This window comes from Embiotoca jacksoni, unplaced genomic scaffold, assembly GCF_022577435.1.
Source record: "Embiotoca jacksoni isolate LCO1_2020_lvr unplaced genomic scaffold, fEmbJac1.0.p SCAF_77, whole genome shotgun sequence".
NCBI classification, from domain to species: domain Eukaryota; kingdom Metazoa; phylum Chordata; class Actinopteri; family Embiotocidae; genus Embiotoca; species Embiotoca jacksoni.
The window spans coordinates 925,846-953,345 of NW_027185433.1; the positions used below are offsets into that span (position 1 = coordinate 925,846).

Genomic DNA, 27,500 nt, shown 5'->3' on the forward strand with positions numbered 1-27,500 from the left:
GCCATCTGCTTCCAAGGCCAACTGGGAGGTCAGGCAATGAATCACTTCCTGTTTGTCTGCCGGGGCAAATAATGAGTTAATGAGCTGTGTGGAGTCGTGCGGCTGATCAATCACCGCCGCTATTGATTGATGATCTATAGACTGAGCAGCTCGCCCTCATCTGTCCCCGTCGATACCGCTTCCTCCTTAATAATCCTCCCGCACAAACAATCCAACATCAGCACCTTTAATGCTGCATTCAGACCTCCATTGTAAAAACGGGCATTTTTACTGGAGAGCAGCTTCGGTACTTCGGGCTGCGTTCACAACCACACGGTCCAGCTGCGCACTTCATCAGCACGTGAGCCCGATCACATCTGGGGAAGTGGGATTTCTCCCGTGAGATTACTTCAGCTCATAAAAAAGATCTTTTACTACAGAAACGTCTGAGAGTAACGAGACGCCTTCGTTTCTAAAAATACAACTCGGTTTTAAAGCCGACGTTCGTGTGAAGGGAGGACGATGAAAGCAGAAGCAAAACTGTGAACTGTGAACACCGCCCTTTATTGACCACAGCCTGTGGCTCCGCCCACCCCTATCAATCAAACATGTCGCAAAGATAAAAACATTGAAATGTTGAAACACAGCTTCAGTCTGTCTCTGTCAGATGATTTGAAAAAGAGCGAAGGCCGAACGGCGGCGCAGAAGCCAGCTGAGGCAGGAGGCGACCTTGAAGACAAAAAGCAGGGCGCAGCAGCCCTCGCGTCTGACTGCGTGTTTGTTGTTGGCGTTGCCTCTTTGTGAGTCTCTGCTGCCGCCTTTGTGTTCGGCTGATGAAGCCGGTGTGTTCAGGGAAAGTCAGACTATTGGATTTCATCTCATCAGGGAGAGTTTTTTTTTTGTCCATTCGTAGTTGATTTCAGGGACGGATGTCGTCCATTTTTATCTTACTTCAAAGACACAAAAAGCTTGAAAATAAAAACACAGCGATGCGCACAGAGAAGCAGGAAGCAACAAGCTTTACAGACAAGCGTTCCTGAGCCCATGCAGCGATTTCCATTACAGAAACTCAGGTGTGAGTAAGTCACATTTTTCTTTTTTTTTTCCAAACTGTGTTTTTATGCTGCTGTGACGACTAAATTTCCCCACTGTGGGATTAATAAAGTCTAAAGTCTTAAATGCATAAAAATAACCAAAACCAGGAGCTAAAAGAGGCTAAAGAGAAAAGCGGATAATAAAGGTTTGTGTTCGACTCTCCGGACCCGGCTGGTTAACAGCGCGGCTGTCGGAGGTCCGAGGTCGGGAGGTCTCGGTCGAACGCACAGAGAGTCCATTCACTCGTTCGTTCGGTCGACCATCAGAGCAAATGTCACTCCGAACATTCGGCCCAGTGTTTCAGCGGCAGGAAGTTCACCGAAGTCAGGACGCACGACGCCGCCGTCTCCAGAACCGCCAGAAGACGTGACAATGGTTCAAACCAAAGATCCTGGTTTGGGGTAAAAAAAAAAAATACAGACTTTGTCGGAGGTTGAGTGGAACCTGGAATTGAAGGCTTTTTAATTTACAGTCCACAGCAGCAAAGGTTTGAAAAACTGTTTTCCTTCAAAAGGCTCGGTCGAAGCTAACGAGCTAAATCTAAAGATTAACGGGGAAAATATCTCGGCCTCATCTCGAATTCCTGTTTCAAGTTTGAGAAGCAAAAAAGCAAACTCGCATAAGCAGACTTTCATTTCATGCTCTTTTATGATACCTTTCATGTTTAAGTTATTGCGTAACCTGTTGCGTCTACAGAAAGCAGGCTTCTCGTGGCGACGTACAATCGAGCAGTTTGGACAGGAAGTCGGTGGAATTGCGTCATCGCCTGAATAAAATGTTACACTTTTATTTTGTTGTTTGTTTTATCTAAGTAGCTCTCAGAAGAAGAAAAAAAAGGTTGGTGACATCTGGTGTAAAAAGACTTTAAGAAACAATCTGAGACAAAGTGTTAAAATTTTAATGCTAATCTGCACTAAAAATGACCAAAATATATGCTGATGATGACGACGTCTTTTTATAGCGTCAAACAACTAATCAATAACAAACTAATCAGAAAAACAAACACTTGATAGAATATCTGAGAATTTTTTTAAGTTGAGGTCTACTTTGATTCTGCAGTTGGACTCATTGGCTAACATGGAAGGGGGCGGGGCTTATAACCTACACTGCAACCAGCCAGCAGGGGGCGCACCGGATATTCTGGCTTCACATGTCGGCTTTCTTCACGTACAGTTGTCTGTCTGTGTTTGTACTGTGACGGATCTGAGTTGAGCTCCGAGGACACTAAGCCCCGCCCACCTACAGCGGAATCCTGACTACCACAGGCCTGTCAATCAAACAGGCACACCCTCCCATATATTCTGCTATTTGAGGCCAAATATCAAATTAATAACGGGATTATTTTCAGATGGACCACCAGGAAACTAATAAGAAGGAGTGACTTTAGCTAACGACTTGTGGAAAACATTTACTGACTTTGTATTTGATGAGAGAAGTTGAATGGGAGTCTATGGAGCCAGAGGTTTTTTGTTGCGAGCCCCTAGTGGCCCTCTGTGGTATTGCAGCTTTAAGGCACTTCTGCACAAGCATCACTTTTGCAACCCGGAATCTACATCCACGAACAGTCTACGACAAAATTGACAACTTGGGAGACGAGTCTGTGATTTCCATGTTTACATTTCAAATTAAAAGCCGCTGTATCAAAATAAAAGCTCTCCAAGTGTTTCACACGCTGCGTACTAGTTTCAAGCTGGTCTTCTTTTGTCTGTGAAGCCTGTTTGTGTGTGTTTACGTGTCTTCTGTCTCATCTCGTGTGTGTTGTTTGTTTTTTGCCGGTCGGATTCGAAGCGTTCGTAAACCGTCCGCTCATTTTCATGTCAGAATTCCTCCAAACAAACCGGACCAACCTGCTTTGAAAACCCGTCTGATCGACTGACTTCCTCCTGAAAGTGGGACGAAAACGGCAGCTGTCTCACCGTCAGGAGTCTCTGTTAAAGTTAAAGTCTACGACGGAGACGGAACCTGCAGGGAACCACCGACCCAGAGGGTGAAGAGGACGGGTGGGGGTGGGGGAGGAGGAGTGGAGGGGAAGGTTGGCACATTTCTGAGTGTTGCATCATCAGCTAACAGAGACTCATCTGCAAATATTTTAATAACTAACAGATCAGATGAGTTTTTTAATGTCGGAACAACATGCGACACCGACAGGCTGGTTAATAACTGACGGAGGAGAACGAAGCGTCAGGTTTTCTATCCGGCTTAATGAGGACATGTCGTTTACGCGCCGATCCTGAACGCCTCAGAAGAATACGTTAATATAAAAAAAAAAACCAAAAAAACCACAGGTTCAGGACAGAAGATTAATTTATTAACATACAAACTGAGCTTTAAGAAAAATATTATTCTTCCTGTTAAAAAATGCCGACGTGCTGCACTGTTAGTGCCGATATTAAAATTAATTAAAGATATAATTAATTGATTAATAATTAATTCGCTCGTTTTATACTAATTTCCGAACATTTTTCTCCGTTAATAAATCACGACGCCGTGTTTGTTCCTGCCGCGGCGGCGCAAGTTTACGTCATCGACTTTATAGAAAAAAATTATTTCCGACTGGCTGCACGTGAAACACGTACACGTGTCTGAGACGTGTTCGGTCGCGGTGCACACGGGAGAACACGACTCCCCCAACACGCCATGATGTCACTCAAAACCCCGAGTCAGAGGAGCTCCACCGGTTCTACGGGTTCCACCGGTTCTACGGGTTCCACCGGTTCTACGGGTTCCACCGGTTCTACGGGTTTCTACTTTTTTCTATTTAATCTGTGACTCTGAATTAAAGTCTGTTTGATTTTTATTTCCAGTGCAGAAAAATATAAACTAAAGCCCACAAATAGGCCACCAGTCGATTTTAATCCCCATTAAACCTGCCTCTGACACACACACACACACACACACACACACACACACACACACACGGTCAGTAGATTAGGCTGCCTGCCTTCATTCACTAATCTGTGGAGTTAATCTGATGGTTGTAACTCTGAAAACTGAGACTTTATAGAGCTGTAATCTGCATATATGGAGCACACACACACTAAAACATAAAACACACACACACACTTCAATACACACACAGTATGTGCAGCGTCTCAGAGCTTTGATGCAGGTTGTCGCTGCAGAGTCACCGAACTACTGCTGAACTGGAAACTGAGTTCAGTCTCAGGTCCCGTTTACACCTGATCCAGATCCTGACCTCCTCTGTGTTAACAGCTGATCCTGTGACACTCGTAGATGGGATATAAAAGTGTTCGTAGCTTCCAGGTCTGTAAAATGGTTCTGATCCAGAAGTGTCTTCAGCTGCAATACCAGCGAGTGCCACTAGAGGTCGGCTCCAAAAAGCCTCCGGCTCCATAGACTCCCATTCAACTTCTCTCATCAAATCCAAAGTGAATAAAATGTGTCCATCAGTTATCTCGGTGTTGTTAGCTAAAGTCACTCCTTCTTATTAGTTTTCTGGAGGTCCATCTGAAAATAATCCCTCATTCATTAGAAAAGAAGATTCAAGAAGACCTGTTTTTGGGGGCGTGTCTGTTTGATTGACAGGCCTGTGGTGCAGTCAGGTTACAGTTATCGGTGGGCGGGACGTAGTATCGTCAGGTTTCCAATCAGTCAGATCTACCACTTACCTCCTCCCGCCAGTTCGCCCAAATATGGTCACTTCCTGCTTGAAACTGCTTCAAATTAGTAAAGATGGTGACGGACAGAATCTGAACTGGAAACTTTGTAACGTTCGCAAACCAATGATGACATCACTGCTGGATGCTGATTGGTGGCGCTGTTACATGTGACGACGACCTGTACTAAATTATATTCATTATGTTCTTGTTCTGCTTGTTAATCTGCAGCCGAACGGAGGGAATGATTTACTGTCCCTGTGAGTCACTGTGTGTGTGTGTGTGTGTGTGTGTGTGTGTGTGTGTGTGTGTGTGTGTGTGTGTGTGTGTGTGTGTGTGTGCGTGCGTATGTGTGTGTGTCTCTGTTTCTAAGTTGGGGGTGTAATAGATGCCGGTGAATGAAGACAGCTGCAGTCCAAGATACCAATTATACACACACACACACACACACACACACACACACACACACACACACACACACACACACACTCAGACTGTGTAATCTTCAGGGTGATGCAGTGACAACACATTATTCCACAGTCTGTAATCTGAACACAGAGAGCAGTCACTTAAAGGAACAGTTTAACATTTAAAGGAACAGTTTAACATTTAAAGGAACAGTTTAACATTTAAAGGAGCAGCTCACAGTGTCCAATTCGTGTATGAACATCCTGAACGTCCCTTCTCTGAACTGTCCATTTTTACTCATTAAAGAGTTTTTCTGGTCTGAAGATGTAGGATAATGTATTCTGCACGGGTTGTATATTTCTATTCTATTATGATAATAGGCTGTATAACTAAAATAAAATAGACTTAGATAGATAGACAGACAGACAGACAGGCAGAGGGACAGGCAGACAGGAGGACAGACAGGGAGACAGACAGGGGGACAGACAGACAGAGGGATAGACAGGGAGACAGGCAGACAGAAATAGAGGAAAAAGGAAGGAAGAGGGAGAACAAGCGGAGGAAATGTGAACACTGAGACAGTAAAAACAGGTCATTGTAGCACTCAGGAGGAACTTCCTCCTTCATTACACACACACACACACACACACACACAATGACACACACACACACACACACACACACACACACACACACACACACACACACACACACACACAGTGACACAGCATCAGAGTGAAGCAGCGTCTCAACCTCTAAATATAAACTTTAAGATGTCGGAACACTTGAACGCATCGTTACGACCCGTCCAAATAAAACAACAGTCGTACAAATAAAACAACAGTCGTACAAATAAAACAAGTGTCGTACAAATAAAAAAACAGTCGCACAAATAAAACAACAGTCGTACAAATAAAACAACAGTCGTACAAATAAAACAACAGTCGTGCAAATAAAACAACTGTCGTACAAATAAAACAAGTGTCGTACAAATAAAAAAACAGTCGCACAAATAAAACAACAGTCGTACAAATAAAACAACAGTCGTACAAATAAAACAACTGTCATACAAATAAAACAACTGTCGTACAAATAAAACAAGTGTCGTACAAATAAAAAAACAGTCGCACAAATAAAACAACTGTCGTACAAATAAAACAACAGTTGTACAAATACCACAACTGTCATATTATCATGATAGTATTACTGCTCCTGTTGGTTGTAACATCATTGTTGTTGTTTGTCGTAGTATTATTATTGATTGTGAGGTTGTTTTTGTTTACTGATCCCTCCTCTGTGGACCTTCATGTCCGGTCGCTTCACGCAGCGCTCTGGCCGTCGACACTGGAGCTGTGTGCCGTCAATAAAGCCATTTGAATGAACTCCCGTCTTTTCACTCGGCCGCTTTCTTCTTCTTTGTCCGCCGCCTGTGTTTAAATAAAGGCTCTCTGTTGAGGCCCGACTGTTCATTAACACTGTTCACCCCGCAGCCTTTTCAATAAAGTTCATTTAAATTCACGTCCTTTTGTGCTGCCGGTCTTTGTCAGCAGCTAAAGAAACAGTGTCGGAGCCGCGGAGTTTCAATAAAAAAGTGATTCAATCTGCTGCCGCGAGGATCCCGTTCTCAATAAAGTTCCCTTTAGTGGTTCTGATTACCTTTAAATACCAGCGGGCCCGCGGGGCGCCTTAACGTCCGCTGACAACGACAACAACACGAGACGGGAATATTTTTAAAACTTTTGCTTTGATTAAACCTTAAAATTTGGGGTTTGATCAGAGAAAACTTCTTTTGATTACTGGAAGCAGAAAAATTTAACCAGCTGGAAGAAACACGTGTGAACGACAGCAGACGGACGTGTAAACGTGGAAGATATCGTTATGTCACGTATGTACCCCCCCCTCCCCCTCTCCACTTCCCCTCCCCTGCAGCTCACTCTGTATCATCGTTGTCATCGTGAGACTGTGTTTGACGGGCCGTTTCAGGACCACTGCACATGTCAAAACATCAGTCTGTGATTGGTCGGTCTGACTGCCAATCGAAGGTGACAAGTGGGCGGGTCTCCGGACTGATGAAGATCTTCTGACACACGAACTGTTTTGTCACTGACGTTTTTTTTCAGTTAAGGGTACGTGGACTCCGAAATGTTACAAACTAGTTCTGGATGGCTGTTTTTTTCTGGCTGTTTCTAACTGTGTGGTTTTAGCTGACTGTTTCTGGCTGATTGGTTCCAGATGCTTGGTTCTGGTGATCTAGTCTTGATGTCCGGTTCTGGATGACTGTTTTTGGCTGGCTGGTTCGATCTATTGCTGACTGGTTCTGAATGACTAGTTCTTGATAACTAGTTCTGAAGGTCTGGTTCTGACTCAATGGTTCTGGATGTCTGGTTCTTGATAACTGGTTCTGGCTGGTTCTTGGTGACTGTCTCTGGCTTCACTTTAACATCAAAGAGAATATGTTATCACAGCCAATTATAAACACACACACACGTTTTGGTATTACTATCATTCTGAGGTCCCCGTGTGCTCGCCGTCAGCCATACTCTTCATCACCATGGTTACCTCCACCATCTCCATGGAAACCTCGACCATCCCGGGAACACGCCTGTCTTTAACCACGAAGGGAGTTTCTTTTCTGTCCTTGCAGGAGTCTTGAAACAAAAACCTGTTCTGATCCGGTTCCAATCCGCGAACCAAAAAGACGGCGCTAACGTGAAGCGTCAGGTTCGGACTTCAGACCGCCTACGATGGAAAGTAGCGGTGACGTCACACCTGGCTACGTCCATGTTTATATACAGGCTGTGGTCGACGTCACGAACACGTTCTGGAAGTCGTCATGAAGCGAGAGAAAGTTAAATAACAGGCTAGTCTTTGTCGTCAAAACGTCATGAGGCGTCCGAGAGGAGACTTCGGTTACCGTCGGGGATCCGGTAAACGCAATAAAACCGACAACTCTCCTGCTGACGCCCAGTTTTAGTCCGGATGAGGTGGCAACCAACACTGATGTAACCCATTAGTTTTGCAACTGCCGTGAGTTCGGTATTTCAATCGTCACCATCTTTGCTAGTTCGGAGCGGTTTGGAGAACGAAGTGACCATATTTGGACGAGCTGGTGGGGGAGGAGCCACTATCATCTGAACTTGTTACGGATGTTCAGCTGCGTTCAGGTCAACCTGACAAATTCTCTAAATGCAAGTTAACAAACAGCTAACAACTAAATATTAAAATTAATAAACAGCTAAGTTTGCAAAAAAACAGCTAAACTCAAGTTAACAAACAGCTAACAAAGCTAACAAGCACCTAATTTTGCAAAAATGTCCCCCAGTCTGAGTCTGGGGGACTAAATTCACGGTGACACGACCAACGCAAACGTTTAAGAAAACCTACCTGGTGTCTCCTGAACGCACGCGCCTTCTTCTTTGGTCTCAGAGAGTGAAGCTCCGCCCCTCTGTTGACCATTTACCGAAGTTTGACCCAGCGGAAATCACTGCATGGGCTCAGGGACACTCGGCCGAAAGCGGGCGTGTTCAAGATTGCCCGTTTCCAAAATCAGATTTTTCTCTGCTCCAGTTTCAGGTCCGTGTTTACATCACAGATGCTCACGTTGCCAGCGGTGACGTTGACGTGTGGAACTGATGTTGATCAAGAGAATAAAGATGAAGAAGGTCGATAACGAACTGCAGCTCAGAGGACATTTTGTTTTTAATTCAGGGCTGAATGTCAGCAAGTTTAAAGGGGGAAATTTTGAAGTACAGTTTATCTTCATATAAAATGTATAAACAGCCACGTGTTTTGTGTGTTGTCCTCGTTGTGTGTCCACGTGTGTTTGTGCAGAAGACACCAGAGTGAATTAAGAATCTGTTTGATTCAAAAAGCTTCCAAGAAATTAGGCGGAAAAATACGTGACAGAAGAATAAAGTGAAGGAAGAAAGTGACTCCAGCAGCCTGTCTGTCTGACAGGCAGCGAGACAGCTGGTTAGCACGGTGTATGTCTTGTGTCAGTGTGTGTGTGTGTGTGTGTGTGTGTGTGTGTGTGTGTGTGTGTGTGTGTGTGTGTGTGTGTGTGTGTGTGTGTGTGCGTTGGCTCCACAGGGAGCGATTGAGAGAAACCAGCTTCTTTATGGATTATTAATATCACCTCCAGCTACACACACAGTCAGTGTGTGTGTGATCTGATACACACACGGGGGAGGAGGGTTTGTGTGTGTGTGTGTATGCGCGTGTGCGTCTGTGTGTATGTGTGTGTGGGTGGGTGGGTGGGGGAGGGTTGGGTGAGTTTGAGGAATGGGGGGTTTGAAGGGTGGGGGGCTCAGCAGTTGGTGCGATCAAGGACACTTCATTCACACTCCACTCAACTCTGTGTGTGTGTGTGTGTGTGTGTGTGTGTGTGTTGTTAGCATAATCGGTTTGGAGGCTCCGCCCTAATCTGGGATCAACAATAGTCCCCCAACACCCCCCCCAGAACTCCCCCCTCCCTCCCCCTCCACTCGTCTTTGTGAGTTTCTTGTTTGTTTCAACTCGTCCTCCGGTTGCCCTCTGACCCCCCCCCCCCTCCCCACCCCCCCACCCCACCCAACACACACACACACACTTCCTCCTCCCGTCACTTCAGGTTGGGGACGTCACGTAAAAACGTCAACCAACATCAAACACATCTGCGTTAAAATCGCACAGAATCTGAATGGACTCTGGTTCACTGCAGAACCGCTTCTCTCTCCCGAGTGTTTTCTCGCTTTCTCTCTGAGCATCTTGGACGAGTGCAGACTGAGAATGGCCTCGCGGAGAACTACAAAGGACTCACGGCGCTCCGAGCGTTACGGAGACGAGGCTGAACGGTCAATCGGACCTGGCAGGAGCGCTTGCCGCGCCCTGCTGACAGAACATCTGACTCCTGAAAGACATCAGGCGGCGGACTTTCTGTTCTCATAAATGAAACATGGTTTCACGATCGATAAATTCTGTTCGCTACACCTGGAATATCTAAAATAACAGTCACCGGACCAGGAACACATGCTGTCGACGTACCACTGAAGGCTAATGCCAAGTTAGCGCTTGGACCACAGACTGGATAGAAAAGAGTTCGTAGCTCCAGGTCTGAAAAATGAGGGCGATGTAGAAGTGCCTTAAGCTGCAATACCAGCGAGTGCCACTAGAGGTCGGCTCCAAAAAGCCTCCGGCTCCATAGACTCCCATTCAACTTCTCTCATCAAATCCAAAGTGAATAAAATGTGTCCATCAGTTATCTCGGTGTTGTTAGCTAAAGTCACTTCTTCGTATTAGTTTTCTGGAGGTCCATCTAAAAATAATCCCTCATTCATTAGAAAAGAAGATTCAAGAAGACCTGTTTTTGGGGGGGGTTTGGGTTTCCAATCAGATCATTCAGATCCACTGCTGGCTCCTCCCCCAGTTCGTCCAAATATGGTCACTTCCTGCTCCGAACCGCTCTGAATTAGCAAAGATGGTGACGGACAGAATCTGAACTGGAGGCTTCGTAACGTTCACAAACCAACGATGACATCACTGATTGGTTAATTCCTGCTGAGTCAGGGTTACAAATGTGGGGGCTTGTCCGGGATCGACGGTTTTTAGATCTCATTCATTATTTTGAGTTATTCTACAAGATTTTGTGGTACATTTCTTGCAGCCTGTCTCTCCCTCCGACTGCAGGCTGAACTGGAGGCTTCGTAACGGACGTTCACAAACCAACGTGGCGACGTCACTGTTGGCTGATGTTTGGTACGAAGGAAGGATCACATTAAGGCGCGGCTGATCTCGACACCAAACGGACGCCACCTGTGTTTCTCTGGAAGGACTTAACACCTTGACTACAGCTTGACACTTAACACCACCCATAGTAAGACAAACACAACGCTTATGCAACGGGACACCTGGACTTTCCTCACCAACTCACCTCAGACCGGGCGAGAACGACCTCGACTCCGACAACCAAACTTCCCCCTCGAAAAAGCTGCTTTTACCGACGCCCCTCGGTAGACAGCCCGGTACAGCAGCTGACAAAAAGCCCTCCAGCAACACGACCAAATGTTGGCTGCCATCACTACCACATCCTCTCTGTGTCACATCACACACCCCCGCCCCTTGGACACCATCTGCTTTAAGCTCCTCCCACCAGGAAGGTGCTTCAGGTCAATCAACACAAAAGGGAGACTATCCCGCTCTGATTTGAGATATCGATCCATGAAAACCAACAGCTGGATCAGTCTGATTATGGCCTCCAACACTCAGCTCGGGGGCGTGGGGGGAGGGGGGTGAAATGCATTTTGGGATACCAACCAAAAGTGTGCTGATAAAACAAGAGGAGACTCTTAAGACTTAAAAAGTGTTCGGAGACATTTATGTAGGACAAAAAGGAAAAAATGATGGAGCGTGATTTAGGAGGAGATACACAACACACACACACACACACACACACACACACACACACACACACACACACACACACACACACACACACACGAACACACGCCCTCCTGAGGTTTGGTGTGTGCGTCGACGTGGTTCAGATCAGCAGCAGGCGGCCGCTGGCTGAGAGTCCCCGAGGAATCAAACCAGCAACTCTTTCATCTGCAGGAACAGATGAAGCGCACACACATACACACACGCATGCACGCACGCACGCACGCACGCACACACACACACACACACACACACACACACACACACACACACACACACACACACATCCTCTGATGTTCTGCAGCTTCTGGGTTTCATTCAGGATTAAAGGGTCAGTTCACCTCCAGTGTTTTTCACCACTCTGAGACTGCCGACGGTCGTTTGTGACTTTTTATGATGGAAGATTTTACTTTAACTTTAATTTAAGATGATAAACTAATACAAAAAACTACATTTCATCATTATTTGCTGTTTTTAAACGTCCACTTGACTATTAAAGGAGAAAATTAACCCGACAGGTTAATCGAGGATGTTAATGAGCTGCAGCCGTGGGAGATTTTTAACGATTTAGTAAAAAAAAGATATTCCAATTTGTTTTTTTCACGAAAAACATGCAAAATAAAAAAATAAAAACAGCACGGCTGCAGGAGGGGAAATATAATTTTCATTATTGATCGATTATTCGATCATTTTGTTCCATAAAACATTAGAAGACGGCAAGAACGGCAGCAGGTGACATCATCGAACGTCTCACTCTGTCCGACTGATCGATCAACCGACTAATCGCTGCAGAGGACAGACGGGCCGTCGGACCGAGACACGGGATGACATCATCACGGTCTTGTGTTTGTTTGTAAACAAATCCATTTAAAAATCAGTTTCGCTGCGTATTATATGCAATTAAAAAACTAAATGGGAGGATTTTCAAATTTTGTAAGACCAAAGAAAACATATCAAATGATGAAACGGAGACATTTTACTGATAACAAGCTGGATGGTCCCTCTCCTCCTCTTTCTCCTCCTCCTCCTCCTTCTCTGATTTCCAAAAAAGAATCTCAGGTTGCGATTCGTCAAACAAGAGGACAGTTTTCCAACTTCAGCTCAGTCCATCTTAAAGAAGGCGGCGGTGTTTCTGGATCATGTTCATATCTGGTTTCTTCTTTGTAGAGTTTTAACCAGCGATGAACTGAACTGTGTTCACAGACAACGGTTTTCAGAAGTGTTCCTGAGCCCATGCAGTGATTTCCATTCCAGAATTGTGTCTGTTTTATCAACGCAGTGCCGCCGGTTTTAAAGTCAACCCGCTGATGTTCGTTTTTCTGTGTTTTTTTAGGACGTCCTTCTCTGCTGCCGCTCATCATCGACTTTAATCTGAAGACTTTCAGATGAACGGAGAAGAGAAACCGTGCTCACCGGTTTAGTCCTAAACTAAAGTGAGTCGTGAACCTGCTGCTGAACTCTAAACTCCGGCTGAACATCACATTCAGTGAGTTAAAAACAGGCAGATCAGAGTTTTACCTGCTGAAACGAATCAACACCGAACATTTTTACACTTCAGAGTTTCCACAGTAGAAAACAAAGAACCTTCCTTTGTCACAAATATAATTGTGATGACTCAAACCCGCCTTCTGCTTCCTCGTATATCCGCTCGGTGCCTCAACTTAAAACATTAAACAAAAAAATAATTAAAGGGAAAATGAAAAAAAAAAAAAAAAAAACTGACCTAAAAAATATAAAACTTTTTTTAATTGGTAGAATATTAATTCATCTTAAAACGAAACCTGCAGAAACACAGCAGCACATGTACAGGAATGTGCGCGCACACACACACACACACACACACACACACACTCACACACACACACACACACACACACACACACACTCAGGGGGTGTAAAGTTGAGTTTAACAGATGGTCCCACAGATTGTATCAGAAACTGACGGTTAATCACACACACAGCAACAAAAACAACACACACACACACACACACACACACACACACACACACACACACACATACACACACACACACACACACACACACACCGGGGTGTTTGCATCCCTCCAGAGGACTTCACGCTGACTTACATTCACCTCCTGCAGACCGACTCGGACCTCAAACTCCTCACCGAGGCTTAACGACGACGTTGTGGGGACGCGACACACTGAACAGATTCATGTCCCCACATCGTCCGTAGGACGAGAACACACACACACACACACACACACACACACACACACACACACACACACACACACAGTCGTCTGGCTGCAGGTTAAAGGAAACTTCCACTCCAACAAAGTGTCCTTCTGTTCTTCTCGCAGCTGAAAACAACAAACAGCTGAGAGGCTTCAGAACATTCGGATCACAGGACCGTTCTCCATCCAGAGTCCGTCGTCACGGCTCGATTTACGAAACGTGACGGACGTTCGTCACGTCATCTGCCGGAGGGAACGGGAGTCGGTGGCTCGGCCCGTCACACATCAGCTGCATTATTTCTCTTAATACAATCAACTATTTCCATTTGTTGATCGATCAGATCACCTGATCAATCAGCTGAAATGAAGTTGTTGCTAAGTATGATTTTAGGTGGTTGCTAAGGGGATATTAGCTGGTTTCTAGGTGTGATTTTAGGGGCCCACAACAAACCTGTATTCATTTGAACTTCACAATAAAAGCCTCCCAGTAAAGTCCTTCGAGTATTTTTTAAATTCAGCGTTTGTCACCTGAACGTGTTTCTTGCCTCAGCCGTCGTATAAGTGTAAACTACAATAATCATATCGATCAATATGAAAATATAATGAGACCATGTTCTTTGCCGTTGGCTCCCATGCTAACATTAGTTCCCATGCTAACATTAGTTCCCATGCTAACATTAGCTCCCATGCTAACATTAGTTCCCATGCTAACATTAGTTCCCATGCTAACATTAGTTCCCATGCTAACATTAGTTCCCATGCTAACATTAGCTCCCATGCTAACATTAGTTCCCATGCTAACATTAGTTCCCATGCTAACATTTTGCATTAAAGCAGAAAACTGAATCATCAGTTTGAGATGTTCAGGAAACTGGAACACCGAATGTACTGGTGTTACTGGTGTAAATCCAGTTGGATTAAACATTTAGATTACAGCATATTAACAGTGTGTGTGTGTGTGTGTGTGTGTGTGTGTGTGGATTAGAGGTGGTAAAGCAGAAACAGTAATCTGACTCTGAATCTGGACTCAGACTAAATCCTTCAGATTAGTCAAATGGATGTTTCAGTTAAATAATCTTCATCTCACTGATGATGATGATGATGATGATGATAATGAGGAGGAGGAGGAGGATGATGTCACTTGCTTTCATACAGGTCACATGACCCGGCGGGGTCAGCGGGTCGCCTCATCTTCTTTCAAGGGTTCTGGGTTAAACATGTTTTCACCAGACTCCATTCAGAAAACAACAAATTAACAAATTTAATCAGTGCGTCCCTGAACCTCGTCTGTCAGGGCTCCATTTTATACAATGAAACACATCAACACACAACATCTGAAAAAATAGAGCTGCACCCGCCATCAGCAGCAGCGTTCGTCTCCCACCGGACTTCATTTCATTTGACTGTAATTTTCAATCAATGGTGAAAATTAAATTTAATCAAACGGAGATCATAATCAACCAATCAGCTCCTAGTGACCTCATCAAACCGGTCACAGACCATCTGAATTCAGATTTATTTTTAATTTCTAAATTTTTTTGGGGCAGAAAAATCTGCAGCTCGTTGATTCTCATCAGGTTTTAACGGCTTCGAATTTATCTGCCGTCTCTTTGTGTGTAAATCTGAGTAGAAATTATTATGAACTCATACTAATGTATTAAACTGAAATAATGTGTTTCTTAATCGAGCGAGAGAATTAATATTTTCATGTTTTAATTAAACTTCTGACAGTAAAATTATCATTTTGTGAGATTTTGTTTGTAACAGAAGTCCATTCTGAAAATCCGCCGGTTCAAGAAAATCTCTTCTGGAAGGAGTCCAAACTCACTATGACCTCGAGCAAACATTTAAATTCAAAAATAAAAAAAAGGTTTAAATGTTCTGCAGGAGAAACTGAGCTGCAGATAAAGAACCACAGAAACCGGAAGTCCAACAGAACCGAGACACGGCGGTCTGACCTGATCCGGATCTGCTGAACCGACACGGGGACCGACAGGAACACGGCCCGTTCAAAGACTCGGGAGGCTTTAAAAACAGAACCAGAACCAGGCTGAAGGCTCTTTGAAGTTCTGTTGTGTCCCTGGAGCTTGACGGGCCCCTGAGGACCCCTGAGGACCCCCAGCGGATGGTGGAGGTCGCAGGGGGCCGCTGACATTTGCCCATTTTGCCCATTTAAAGCGAACAGATTCATTTCGAGTCTGTTTGTGTCTCTGAGGGACGAGAAGGTTAATCAACTTGTGTTTTGTTTTTTGTTCGTGTTCTCAGAGGGGTCACGTGACGCAGACTCCCCTCGGGCCACGTAACGCCATCAAAGGTGACTCCTAAATTAACTGCGTAAAAAAAATAAAATCAGCAACAGCAGCGTGTGTGTGTGTGTGTGCGCGTGCGTGCGTGTGTGTGTGTCTGTGTGTGTCTGTGTGTGTCTGTGTGTATGTCTGTGTGTGTGTGTGTGTGTCTGTGTGTGTGTGTGCTGGAATGTCAGCTATTCAGTGGCTGCTGCGAGCCGAGCCGAGCCGTGCCAGGACAGGCTGGGAGCAGCAGACACGCACAGAAACACACAGTAATGAGACCGGTCCGACAAAATGAACACCAGAACCAGAACCGGGGACCGAGGACCGGGTTTCAGGTCTCTCAGTCCGCTGTCGAGTTCGGCTCACTCACACTCCACCGACCAGACTCCGTTACAGAAATCTCTACTTTTAAACTCTCGGCACTGCACCGCTCCGTTTAACGGCAGCGGGAATGAACCCGGTGAAACGGACACTGGACGTTGACACATCATCACAGTTTATGAGCCGCATTAAAGACCGTTCCGCCTCGGTCCCGAACCCACTTTCAGCCGAACCTTTCAGCCGAACCGTCAAACAGAAAACCGACAACATCTAAAAAGCGTCTGATTTCTAAACGGAGTCCGGTGTGTCGCTGTCAGACACGCCTGACTCGCACACGCTCCTTCCTTCCTGCAGCAGCTGCAAATCGGGACAACTTGGAGCCGTGGAAAAAAAAAAGAGGGGGGGAAGGGGGGCGGGGAGGGTCACGGCGTGATCCGGGTCAGACTCACCTGAGCTCGGCGGGCTGCTCCGCGGTCCTCCGGAGTCCGAGTCGCCCGAGAAAACTTCCAGAAAAAAAATCCCGCAGAGACCCGGACCTGCGCGATCCGCACCGAGAGCCGCACAACAGGTCCGACAGACTCCGCCCCGCTCCGGTCCGCGCGGCGCCGGGAGGCTTTTCTGACGCTCCTCTGGAGGAATGGAACCGACAACCTGCCGTAGGGGCTGGTGGGTTGGAGGGGGGGGGGGGGGGGGGTTCCGAGGCTCCGAGGCTCTCAGGGATCATCGATCAGAAGTTATTGATTGGTTGGACACTTTTTGATTTACAGTTTAATTCTATTAAATTTAATTAATTCTGTTCGTGGATCGTAAATTATAAACTGTGAAGAAACTCTTATGACGAATGTAGAAATTTAAAAGAGTGTAAACAAATTCTTGGGCGCGATAATAAAACAATTAATCAGAACAGCACCGAGCTGTGAGGACATATTGAATCAAATAAATCATTTTTAAAATGTGACAGAAATACAAAAGCAGGAAGTTTATTAATTACCGATAGACAACAAATGTTTTGTTTATTTATTGTTTTTGTTTAGCTACGAGATCAGACTTCAGTCGCGACTTGTTTTATCAGTCAGACAAGAACATGTTTGATTTTTTTTTTTTTTTTAAGGAGAGTTTGTATTTAACAACTCCAATCAATAAGTTGTTGTTGTTTACAACTGATCAGAATTTTTTTAACTAATAAACTAAATTAACATTTAATCCTGTTAATCGTCTTGATTAGAGGTCTTGACGAGTCCCCTGCTTCAGATATTTCAGGTCTGACAACCGACCGGGACCAGGACCAGGACTGGGACCGGGACCAGTTCAAACGTCTGTGTTGTTTGTTTGTTTCTGTCTGTGCAACTTTATTTTGAAAAACCACACAAAACAAGAGTTACCAACATTATTAAACTTTATTATTTTCTGCTAAATAAACATTGACATTTTCATCATCGTACAATTATCTTCATCATCATACAATCATCATCGTCATCATCATCAGTCTGATTGTTAATCTGTTTCTTCCAAAATAAAGTATTTATTTATTGATCAGCTGATTGATTACATTGATCGTGTAAATAATATAAAGTTTCTATCGATCAGTTAAAAATGGCACAATTTCCAAAAAACAAAAGCCCACGCAGTGTTCACGTGACCTTTGACCCGAGTCATGTGGGGCTAAGTTGGATGGGGGGGGGGGGGACGCTCTGCCTGTGGAGGGAGGGGGAAGGGGAGGAGGTTGGGGGTTGGGGCAACAGCTGATTGACACAAAAAAAAAACAGAGTTCAGAACGTCCGTCTCTCCGGCTGATCTAATCTAATGTCAACCCAGCTGTTTTATTATTGGATCAGTGCTACACAATCACACATCTTTCAAAATAAAAGTATTGTTTCTGAGAGCAGCTTCACTTCCTGTGTGTGTCCTGATTGGTCGGAACGCTGCACATATAAAACACCAGTAGGTCACTCAGGGTCGGACTACCAACTGGGCATCTTGGCAACGAGGCAGGGGCCCCTGAAGCCCCGCCCTCTCCCAGGTGTCGTCCTCATCATGAGAGTCTGAGGTCTGACTGCTCCTCCTCCAGGTTGAGGTCTCAAATCTGGTTTAAGATCTTTTTTTCTGACTCCACATGACAGAGATCGGCCTAATTTACATAAACACGCCCCCAATTAACCATATATGGTCAACGCTTCCCTTCAGGAGGGAAAAAGATCAATAAAGTCATAAATCAATTTGATCTGATTTCTGACGGAGTGAAATGAAGACAGGATGAAGGAGCTGTCAGTCAATCATTACACCGACAGGAAGTCGTCGACTGATCGTCACTCTTTCACAATAAAACGCTCCCTGCAGCTGCTTTCTAACCAGAGATTCTCAGGATGCTAAAATTTTCATTCATCATAAAAAATACAAAGGTTTATGCAACTGTTGTATTAAAATATAGATTTTAATGCGAGAGCCTGGTAGAAATGAGGAGGAGGAGGAGGTGAAACCCTCCAGAAACCCAGAGAACACAGTGAGCCAACCAAGCACGAGGACAGGAAGTGATGCGACTGCAAACAGGAAGTGGTCAAAGTCAGAATCAGAGATTAAAAATCTAAGACTTCAGTTTTACATTAAAACTGAAGTTTAAACTCAGTCACATGATCAACTGGCTGAGAGAGAGAGAGAGAGAGAGAGAGAGAGAGAGAGAGAGAGAGAGAGAGAGAGAGAGAGTGTGAGTGAGTGAGTGTGAGTGTGAAGGTTTGTCAATCCTTGTGTGGACCTTCAGGTACATCCTGAACTGAGGACATTCCTACATTACGAGGACATCCTACATTATGAGGATGTGATCCAGGTTTATGTTGAAGGCTTTGGGATCTTAGAATGCAGTACATCACTGAGGGTCCTCACAAAGACAGAAGTACAAACATGTGTGTGTGTGTGTGTGTCTCCATGGTAACCGGTAAAAACAGCAGCCTTTCCTTCCCCTCTGAGTTTAGACTCAGGGGGGGGACTCCTCTTCATCCTCCCCCTCTGCCTCCCCCAGCAGGACGCACAGCTCGCCCAGCCTCTGCTGCATCTTGGGGATCCCGGACAGCTGGTTCTCCAGACGCTGCTTCTCCTCCTGAGACACGTCCATCCACAGAGACACAAGAGACAGAGACAAAGAGAGACATCATGAGGACATCACAGATTCTGTCACTCATCAGTTATATTGTATTTGTTGGAGGCAGAGCTTTAAGATGCGTCATGTCAGGACTTCCTGCCTGATAACAACGACGTCTCACGTCGTCAAAATGGCAATCAACTAGTCCCCAACCAATCAGTAGTGTCTAACGGGGTTTTAAAATGACCCACCTAACTAATTGTCTAAATAAAACAACCCAACGTGGTGATGTCACCGCTCGGTTACTTCCGCTGAGTCGGGGTTACAAACGCGGGGGCTCGTCCGGGGTCGATGGTTCTTAGATCTAATTAATTATTTTGAGTTATTCTACAAGGTCTTTTGGTACATTTCTAGCAGCCCGTCTCTCACTTCCCTCCAACGTGTCCGTTCAGATCCATGACAACTGAGGCGGACAGAACGTCTGAAGAACCGGTTCTGACAGACCAGAACCTCCGACCCGCTCTCAGTTATCACACGCACGTCTCTTTAGGATCCCGAAGACACATTTTCTGACTGTCTGCTGGAAAAATTTCTGGACTTTTGTCAAATCACCTGGACTCACATTATAAACGCTGTTTTGGTCCACCGACCTTCATCAGGACAGAATCCACCAGGTTTCCAGGTTCTGTTTGACCTCTGACCTCCTGAGGAGCCAGATGTTGTTAATAAAGTGAGTCCAGGGGCAGAAAAAAATAAATAAAAAGTGTGTTGCTTTCAGCAGCGTTTTCTGCTGCAACAGTTTTGTTTTTCACAGCTTCACAGAGTTTTCACACAGGAAGCTGATGAATAAACGGTGCTTCATCTGAGGATGAGGAAGATGAGGAGGTGTGAACTTCATCTTCATGACGGTTCTTTCAATAAAGTTAACCGCTGGGTCGCGTGACAGCCGAGCCCCGGCTGACTGGCTGCTCGCTTTGACCTCGCACACACCATTCATCGTGCGCGCGCGGGGGGGGGGGGGGGGGGCCGAGGGGTTGTGATTATTTTTGCATGTTTTTGATGACGAGCAGAAACCGCTTCGAGTCAGAGAGAGACGTGGCTGTTTTTTTTTTAACAAAGTTACAGACGATGAACGCATCGCGACTGATGTCAGAGGGGTGGGCGGGGCCTCCCGAACGCACCTGTGGGAGCTTTGACCTGAATAAAGAAAGGGGGACGGGCTCATAGAGATAAAAGATGCTCTTCAGGTCTAACAACAACGCAGCCTGAAGTTGTTTGAAGATTTAAAAAAGAAAAGAAAAAAAGAAGCAGGAAGTTGCTGATTCAGCGGTTTTAACTGTCAGACATCAAAACACATCAACTCTCAGCTGATCCTTCCGGTTGTCACCTGAGGCTGCTAGCATGAACAAACCAAACGCACCCGCAGAGAATTAAAAACCAGTTTTTGTCTTTCGGTTTCTGACAGGATGTGGGTGATGCTGCTGTCGGACAGTTTCCACACAGTCAGCAGAAACACACGCCACAGGATCGACCAATCACAGAGCAGCCTGATTCAAACCAACGGACCTGCAGGGAGAGACGGGTGGAGGCGTCCAGGGGTTCGAACCGCCATCCTCCTTCTCCGTCGAACTGCAGCAGGTGGGAGTGGTACTTCCTGTGAGGACAGAGGAGGTGAAGAAGAAGATGAGCGGCAGGGTGTGGCAGCCGACGGCAGCTCGGAGCTCTGCTGCCCCCTGCAGGCTGCAGACAGAAGCGCTTCGTCTGAGGTCACAGCTGAAGAAAGGAGGCTCAAAAAATAAAGGTACTGACTTCTGAACTGTGGGCGGAGCCACAAGCTGTATCGATATCAAAACTAAAATCTACTTAGAAACTCTAAAATACTCAATAAATCTGCATTTAATGAGCTTATTGATTAATTATTTCCAGTAAAATCAGCTGTTCTGTTGACCAATTGTTGACCAGGCTGCGTTCAGAGTGTGTGTGTGTGTGTGTGTGTGTGTATGTGTACTGACCACAGGGAGGGTCTGTGCGTGATTGACAGCAGAGCTATCCCAGCATCCTTTGCAGCCTGGAAGATGCTCCCCTCCACGTCGATGCTGACGGCGCTCGTGCACTCGTCCAGGAGGGCGTACCGAGGACTGGGCGAGCAACATCCACACAACACAGAGAGAGAGCGAGAGAGAGAGAGAGAGAGAGAGAGAGGGAGAGAGTACAGGTGGTTATAGAGACCGACCAATCACTGACGTCATTCACGAGAGTGTGATGTCATTAGGGAGGAGGAGCCAGCGACAGATCTCTTGAAAATCGAATGTAAACAAACGATGTCGTCTGATGAAACAGCGGCTGTGGACCGTCTGAGTTACTGCAGTAATACTGCAGTAATACTGCAGTAATATTACAGTAATACTACAGGAGTTACTACAGTAATATTACAGGAGTTACTACAGTAATATTACAGGTAACCGTTGCTTTTCTAATGGGATATTTTTAAATGGGGATATAACATACACTATAAAATTGTGCAAACAGCAGTGACACACCGAGTAAATAAAGGCTGTTGACCTCGACCTCTGGGCTGAAGGTCAAATCTAAAACAGATGGAGGACGGAGGACACAGAAGAGGAACCCGGGGCAACATGATTAATTAGAGGCCGGTGACTTCCAGCAGTGACGAGGTCGGAGGTCACAACCGCTGCAGGTGTTAACGAGAGACACGGAGAGACACGATGTCCTCTCAGTTTCACTGCAGCTTACATTATTGTTCTCATCTCTGTGTCGTTCTGCTGTCAGACGTCTGAGGGGAGACGTGTCGGTCACCGTGAAGACGGTAAGTGGACGGACGGAGACGCGGCGGCGACAGCAGCTGAGCTGTGAGACTCGAAGGACACAAAACATCCGAACGGATTCAGACACGTTTCAATCGGCTGTGAAACAGGAAGCTGAGCTGATGGAGGACAGACGCTCGCAATGAGACGACCAGGAGAGACAGCATCAGGACAAACGGAGGACAACCGGAGGTCAGCCAGAGGACAAGCAGACAGGTGCTTCCTGTGGACATGCTGAGCCAGTAAGCAGTTACCGGTGGAAGAACATGCGAGCCATCCCCATCCTCTGTTTCTCTCCTCCAGACAGAACGTCTTTCCAGTCGCTGACCGCATCCCAACCTGGAAACCACAGGAGATATTACTACAGTAATACTACAGTAATACGACACCATTAATACAGTAATCCTACAGTGATACGACACCAATAATACTACAGTAATACTACAGTAATACGACACCATTAATACAGTAATCCTACAGTATTATTACAGCATAATATTGAGACTCAGGAATGTTTTAATGGACGGTACCAGCACACACACACCTGGACCTGAACACACACACACAGACACACTGACCTCCGTCCCGGTCCAGGATGTAGAGCAGGTGGACGGTTCGAAGGATCTCCTCCAGATCCGAGTCCCGGACCCCCCTCTGGACCATCTCCTCCACCGAGTCCGGGTAGATCACCTGGTCCCTGAGAGTCCCCTCGGACATGTAGGGCCTGGACAGAACACGGGGCCGGATCAGTACTACAGTACCATCACAGTACTACAGTACCATCACAGTACTACTACAATACCACATGGACTGGAAGAGGGACCAGCTCCAGTTTGAGGTAAACAAACTACATGTGCTGTGGTTCTGGTCGGTACAGTAGAAGTTCTAGTACCTCTGTGGGATGTAGAACATGTGCTGTGGTTCTGGACGGTACAGGACTCCTCCGTAGACGGGCCACAGTCCACTGAGGATCCTGAACAGGGAACTCTTCCCGCAGCCGTTCGGACCTGTGATCAACACGTTCATCCCTTCGTCCACCTGAGACACAGAAAACTAAAATCAAAGACCGGATCGGTTCTGGAATCGTTTCCAGATTCTTCCACGAGGCCCAGAAAAGGTTCCAGGTTTTATCCAGGACACATGGGACCCGGTGGTCCGTGGTGCCGGTTTGTCTGTAAACCGTCAAAAAACAACAACATGTGACCGGTTCTCTGAAACACTCTGAGAAAACGGACCAATCGGAGCACAGGGAGCCCAGAGGTCAAAGGTCGGGGACCAGACCACAGAGAGGAGTTTCTGTTTCCATCAATAATCCTCTTTTTTTTCTTCTTCTCTCATGTTTCCATCTGTTTCATCCTCTGAGGTCTAAACATAAGAACCTCATTCTCTCTCTCTCACACACACACACACACAGACACACACACACACAGACACACACACACACACACACACACACACACACACACACACACAGTGTTTGAGCGGATGCTAATGAGCTGTGACCTTTGACCTCAGATGGAACCACTGAGTCAGAGAGATAAAAGGGGGGCAAAGACAAGCCGATGGATTCAGGCTGCAGCAGTGACACCATGTGGTCACCAGGACTCACTGCACTCCGAGGACACATGATCAGAACATCCCTGACTGGACCCGGTCGTCAGGTCCCGAGTCCTGGTTCTGGTTCTGGTTCTGGTTCAGAACACAGATATGGATGAAAACAGGGTGGTGTGTTACCTGAATGTTGAGACAGGACACCACCACGTCTCCGGTCGGCGTGATGATTGGCAGGTTCTCGCAGCGAATCCCCTTCTCCACGCTGATCACCTGACCTGCACACAACACGTGAAAGTTGATTCCACTTCCTGTTGTTGTTCTTTTTACTATTATTACATAACCTGCCTGATCGGGACTATTTTTACACGATTGTTTCTGTTCATCGGTTTAAAACCAGCTGCATGAAACTTAAGAGCTCCGCCCACAGTGAGACACAGAGGTCAGAGGTCAGAAACACAGCAGAGGGTGGAGCTCCGCCCACAGTGAGACACAGAGGTCAGAGGTCAGAAACACAGCAGAGACTCTCACACCGAGTTGGAAACAAAATGGCTGCTCACAAATGAGCTAAATAACATGAATACGATATTTTCAGCTGGACCGTAATCAAAGTTACACCGCAGGTTGACTTTTCAAATTAAAAGTTTCACAGGTTTTTAGACTTAAGACGTGCGTCCCCAATCGAAAGGAGGAAACACTTGGATTTTATTCGTGAAATCTTAACTTTACTGAACTTAAAGACTTTTCAAACCAGTTAGGCCACGCCCCCTTTATACAATCGGTCAGACGCCATGTAGACGCAGAGTAGATTTGGGGGGAAACACTGGTTAACTTATGTTGAGTTAAATAAATATCTAGTTAAAAAGTAACGTGTGGTTCTTGTTGGACTATTCCACCCCCCCTCCCCCATATCAGAGTGGTACGTTCCACCTCTGTTGTTTTTTTTTCTGAGTTGGACTCACCTCTGATCTCCAGCGGGCCGCAGACTCTTTGTCCATGTTGAACCACTTCTTGTTCTCCTTGTTCTCCTCCTCCTCTTCCTCCTCCTCCTCCTCCCCATGTTAGCTCCTCCTCTCTGTCGGCAGAGCGACGGTAGATCCCCTGGTTCACGTCTTCAAACACGTCCAACATCTCGGAGACCCGGGCGGTGTAACCCGCCAGCTCCGCCACCTGCAGACAGACAGACGGGGAAGTCCGGATCATTTCAACCGAGGCGTGGAGGCGGAAATACAAAAATGGTGAACGGGGGGAGACAGGGACGGGGGCGGGGCAGGGGGGCGTGCTGGTACCTCCTTGTACGAGCTCATGATCCTCTCCACGGCGTCGGCGGAGGCGTTGAGGAGGTTCCTGGCCGTGGTGAAGGCCTGCGTCCTCTCGCTCACCAGGTCCTCCTCCTTCATCACCATGGCCGCCTGCTTCACCTCCTCCGAGTCTGGGGGGAAAAAACATCACAGGTCAAAGGTCACCCTTTTCTTTCTTTATGATACGCTGCAAATTTTTTTTTTTTTTACTCACCGTGCGTGGAGTAGCCGGTGGCGGTGATGATCGGCACGGCGACCATCACCAGGCCCGACGCGCTCCACACGTACTTCATGAGGAACTGCTCCAGCATGACGTACCAGAGACGCTTCAGCAGGATCTGGTGGATCTGAGAGGACAGAGATGTGTAGCTCCTCTGCAGCTGGGACATCTCCACCTGTCAATCAAACGCACCCAAACACATCAAACGACCCGCCGCGACCCGAAGGACAACTCCTACGGTCACGTTTTGAAATGAGACTTTTACATTTTAGGGACACTGAAATTCAAACTGCTATTAAAAAAAAGAAAAAAAAAACACTTCTGCGTTTTTGTGTGTGCGTTCGTTTCGTCCACCAGGGGGCGCCCCACCTTGTGTCCTCCATAGAAGGCGATCTCCTCCGAGTTGGTGATGATGCGGGAGTGCATGTACCGCAGGTCTCCTTTCCTCTTCGCCTCCTCGGCCACCAGCTTGCCGAACCGTGGCGAGCAGGAGCGCAGCACCTTGGCGGTAAACACCACCACCAGGCCGGCGATGACCGACGGCCACGTGGTGTTCGCTCCTGCAGGAGCAGAGAGAAGAGACACATTTAAAAAAACAACAACAACAACAACATGCAAACGCGCAGACGTGTTATTGGCGTGTTGGACACCTTTGGAGTGGGCGGTGCGCAGCAGCGTGTAGCAGGTGACCACCACGTCCAGGATGGGTTTGGTGAGGTTGGAGTAGAGGTGGGCGACGGAGGCAGAGAACATGACGATGTCCTCGGTGAGAGACTGGTCGGGGTTGGACAGGCGGCCGTCCATGTTGCTGACGCGGTAATACGTCTGCGGACGCAAAAAAAAAAATACATACATGAATCAAACATAAAAAGTTTCCAGAAGAGAAGTTCAAATGTCTGATCGCGTTCAGACGGAGGCACCTGGTTGGTGAAGTACAGCTGGTAGGCGTGGCCGACCAATCGGCTCCTGAAGTGGAGGCTCAGCTGACCCTCCAGGAACCGGATGGTGCTGTTGATGAAGGTCGCCGGGACGGCGACGAGGAGCCACTTGGTGAGCTGCAGGACGAACGCCTGAGGATCCTTCTGAACGATGCAGCGCACGATCATACCTGATCGATCAATAACAACCATCAATATCACACCTGATCGATCAATAACAACCATCAATATCACACCTGATCGATCAATAACAACCATCAATATCACACCTGATCGATCAATAACAACCATCAATATCACACCTGATCGATCAATAACAACCATCAATATCACACCTGATCGATCAATAACAACCATCAATATCACACCTGATCGATCAATAACAACCATCAATATCACACCTGATCGATCAATAACAACCATCAATATCACACCTGACAGATGGACAGGTAGACAGACAGGTAGACAGACAGGTAGACAGACAGGTAGACAGACAGGTAGACAGACAGGTAGACAGACAGGTTACCGTCCAGAGTAGCTACGTAGATGGACAGGAAGGTTCTGGACATCAAGGTGAGCGAGTGGAGGACGAGCAGGCCGACCTCTGGACTCAGTAACCGTGGAAACAAGAGCTTCAACAGACGACACAGTCTGAGGAAGAAGTCCTTGTTCATCGCCGGAGACCTGAGAACAGGAGAGCAGGAGAACAGGAGAACAGGAGAGCAGGAGAACAGGAGAGCAGGAGAGCAGGAGAACAGGAGAACAGGAGAACAGGAGAACAGGAGAGCAGGAGAGCAGGAGAACAGGAGAGCAGGAGAACAGGAGAACAGGAGAACAGGAGAACAGGTGAGCAGGAGAACAGGAGAGCAGGAGAACAGGAGAACAGGAGAACAGGTGAACAGGTGAACAGGAGAACAGGTGAACAGGAGAGCAGGTGAACAGGAGAACAGGAGAACAGGTGAGCAGGTGAGCAGGAGAACAGGAGAACAGGAGAACAGGAGAGCAGGAGAACAGGAGAACAGGAGAACAGGAGAGCAGGAGAGCAGGAGAACAGGAGAGCAGGAGAACAGGAGAACAGGAGAACAGGAGAACAGGAGAGCAGGTGAACAGGAGAACAGGAGAACAGGTGAGCAGGTGAGCAGGAGAACAGGAGAACAGGAGAACAGGAGAGCAGGAGAACAGGTGAGCAGGAGAACAGGAGAGCAGGAGAACAGGAGAGCAGGAGAGCAGGAGAACAGGAGAGCAGGAGAACAGGAGAGCAGGAGA

The 27,500-nt window shown here is 46.6% G+C and overlaps 2 protein-coding genes across 3 annotated transcripts in view; both read right to left on the minus strand.

Moving 5' to 3' along the window:
• plxnb3 (plexin B3) overlaps positions 1-16,870 on the minus strand; it is a 58,569-nt gene extending 41,699 nt beyond the window's left edge. Inside the window, exon 1 of the mRNA XM_069177808.1 lies at positions 16,776-16,870. The gene's annotated coding sequence lies outside the window, so the exon portion shown is untranslated. The remainder of the gene's footprint in view (positions 1-16,775) is intronic.
• Positions 16,871-17,710: 840 nt separating this feature from the next.
• Positions 17,711-27,500, minus strand: part of abcd1 (ATP-binding cassette, sub-family D (ALD), member 1) — a 13,708-nt gene continuing 3,918 nt past the window's right edge. For both annotated transcript variants that reach the window (XM_069177784.1, XM_069177783.1), the window contains exons 4-17: positions 26,761-26,918; positions 26,217-26,404; positions 25,947-26,121; positions 25,666-25,856; positions 25,291-25,471; positions 25,065-25,207; positions 24,738-24,945; positions 23,959-24,053; positions 23,117-23,262; positions 22,803-22,948; positions 22,479-22,563; positions 21,412-21,537; positions 20,966-21,053; positions 17,711-19,417 (exon numbers count right to left, since the gene is read on the minus strand). In XM_069177784.1, coding sequence (XP_069033885.1) covers positions 19,295-19,417; positions 20,966-21,053; positions 21,412-21,537; positions 22,479-22,563; positions 22,803-22,948; positions 23,117-23,262; positions 23,959-24,053; positions 24,738-24,945; positions 25,065-25,207; positions 25,291-25,471; positions 25,666-25,856; positions 25,947-26,121; positions 26,217-26,404; positions 26,761-26,918 — 2,053 coding nt within the window. In that variant the 3' untranslated portion in view covers positions 17,711-19,294. The remainder of the gene's footprint in view (positions 19,418-20,965; positions 21,054-21,411; positions 21,538-22,478; positions 22,564-22,802; positions 22,949-23,116; positions 23,263-23,958; positions 24,054-24,737; positions 24,946-25,064; positions 25,208-25,290; positions 25,472-25,665; positions 25,857-25,946; positions 26,122-26,216; positions 26,405-26,760; positions 26,919-27,500) is intronic.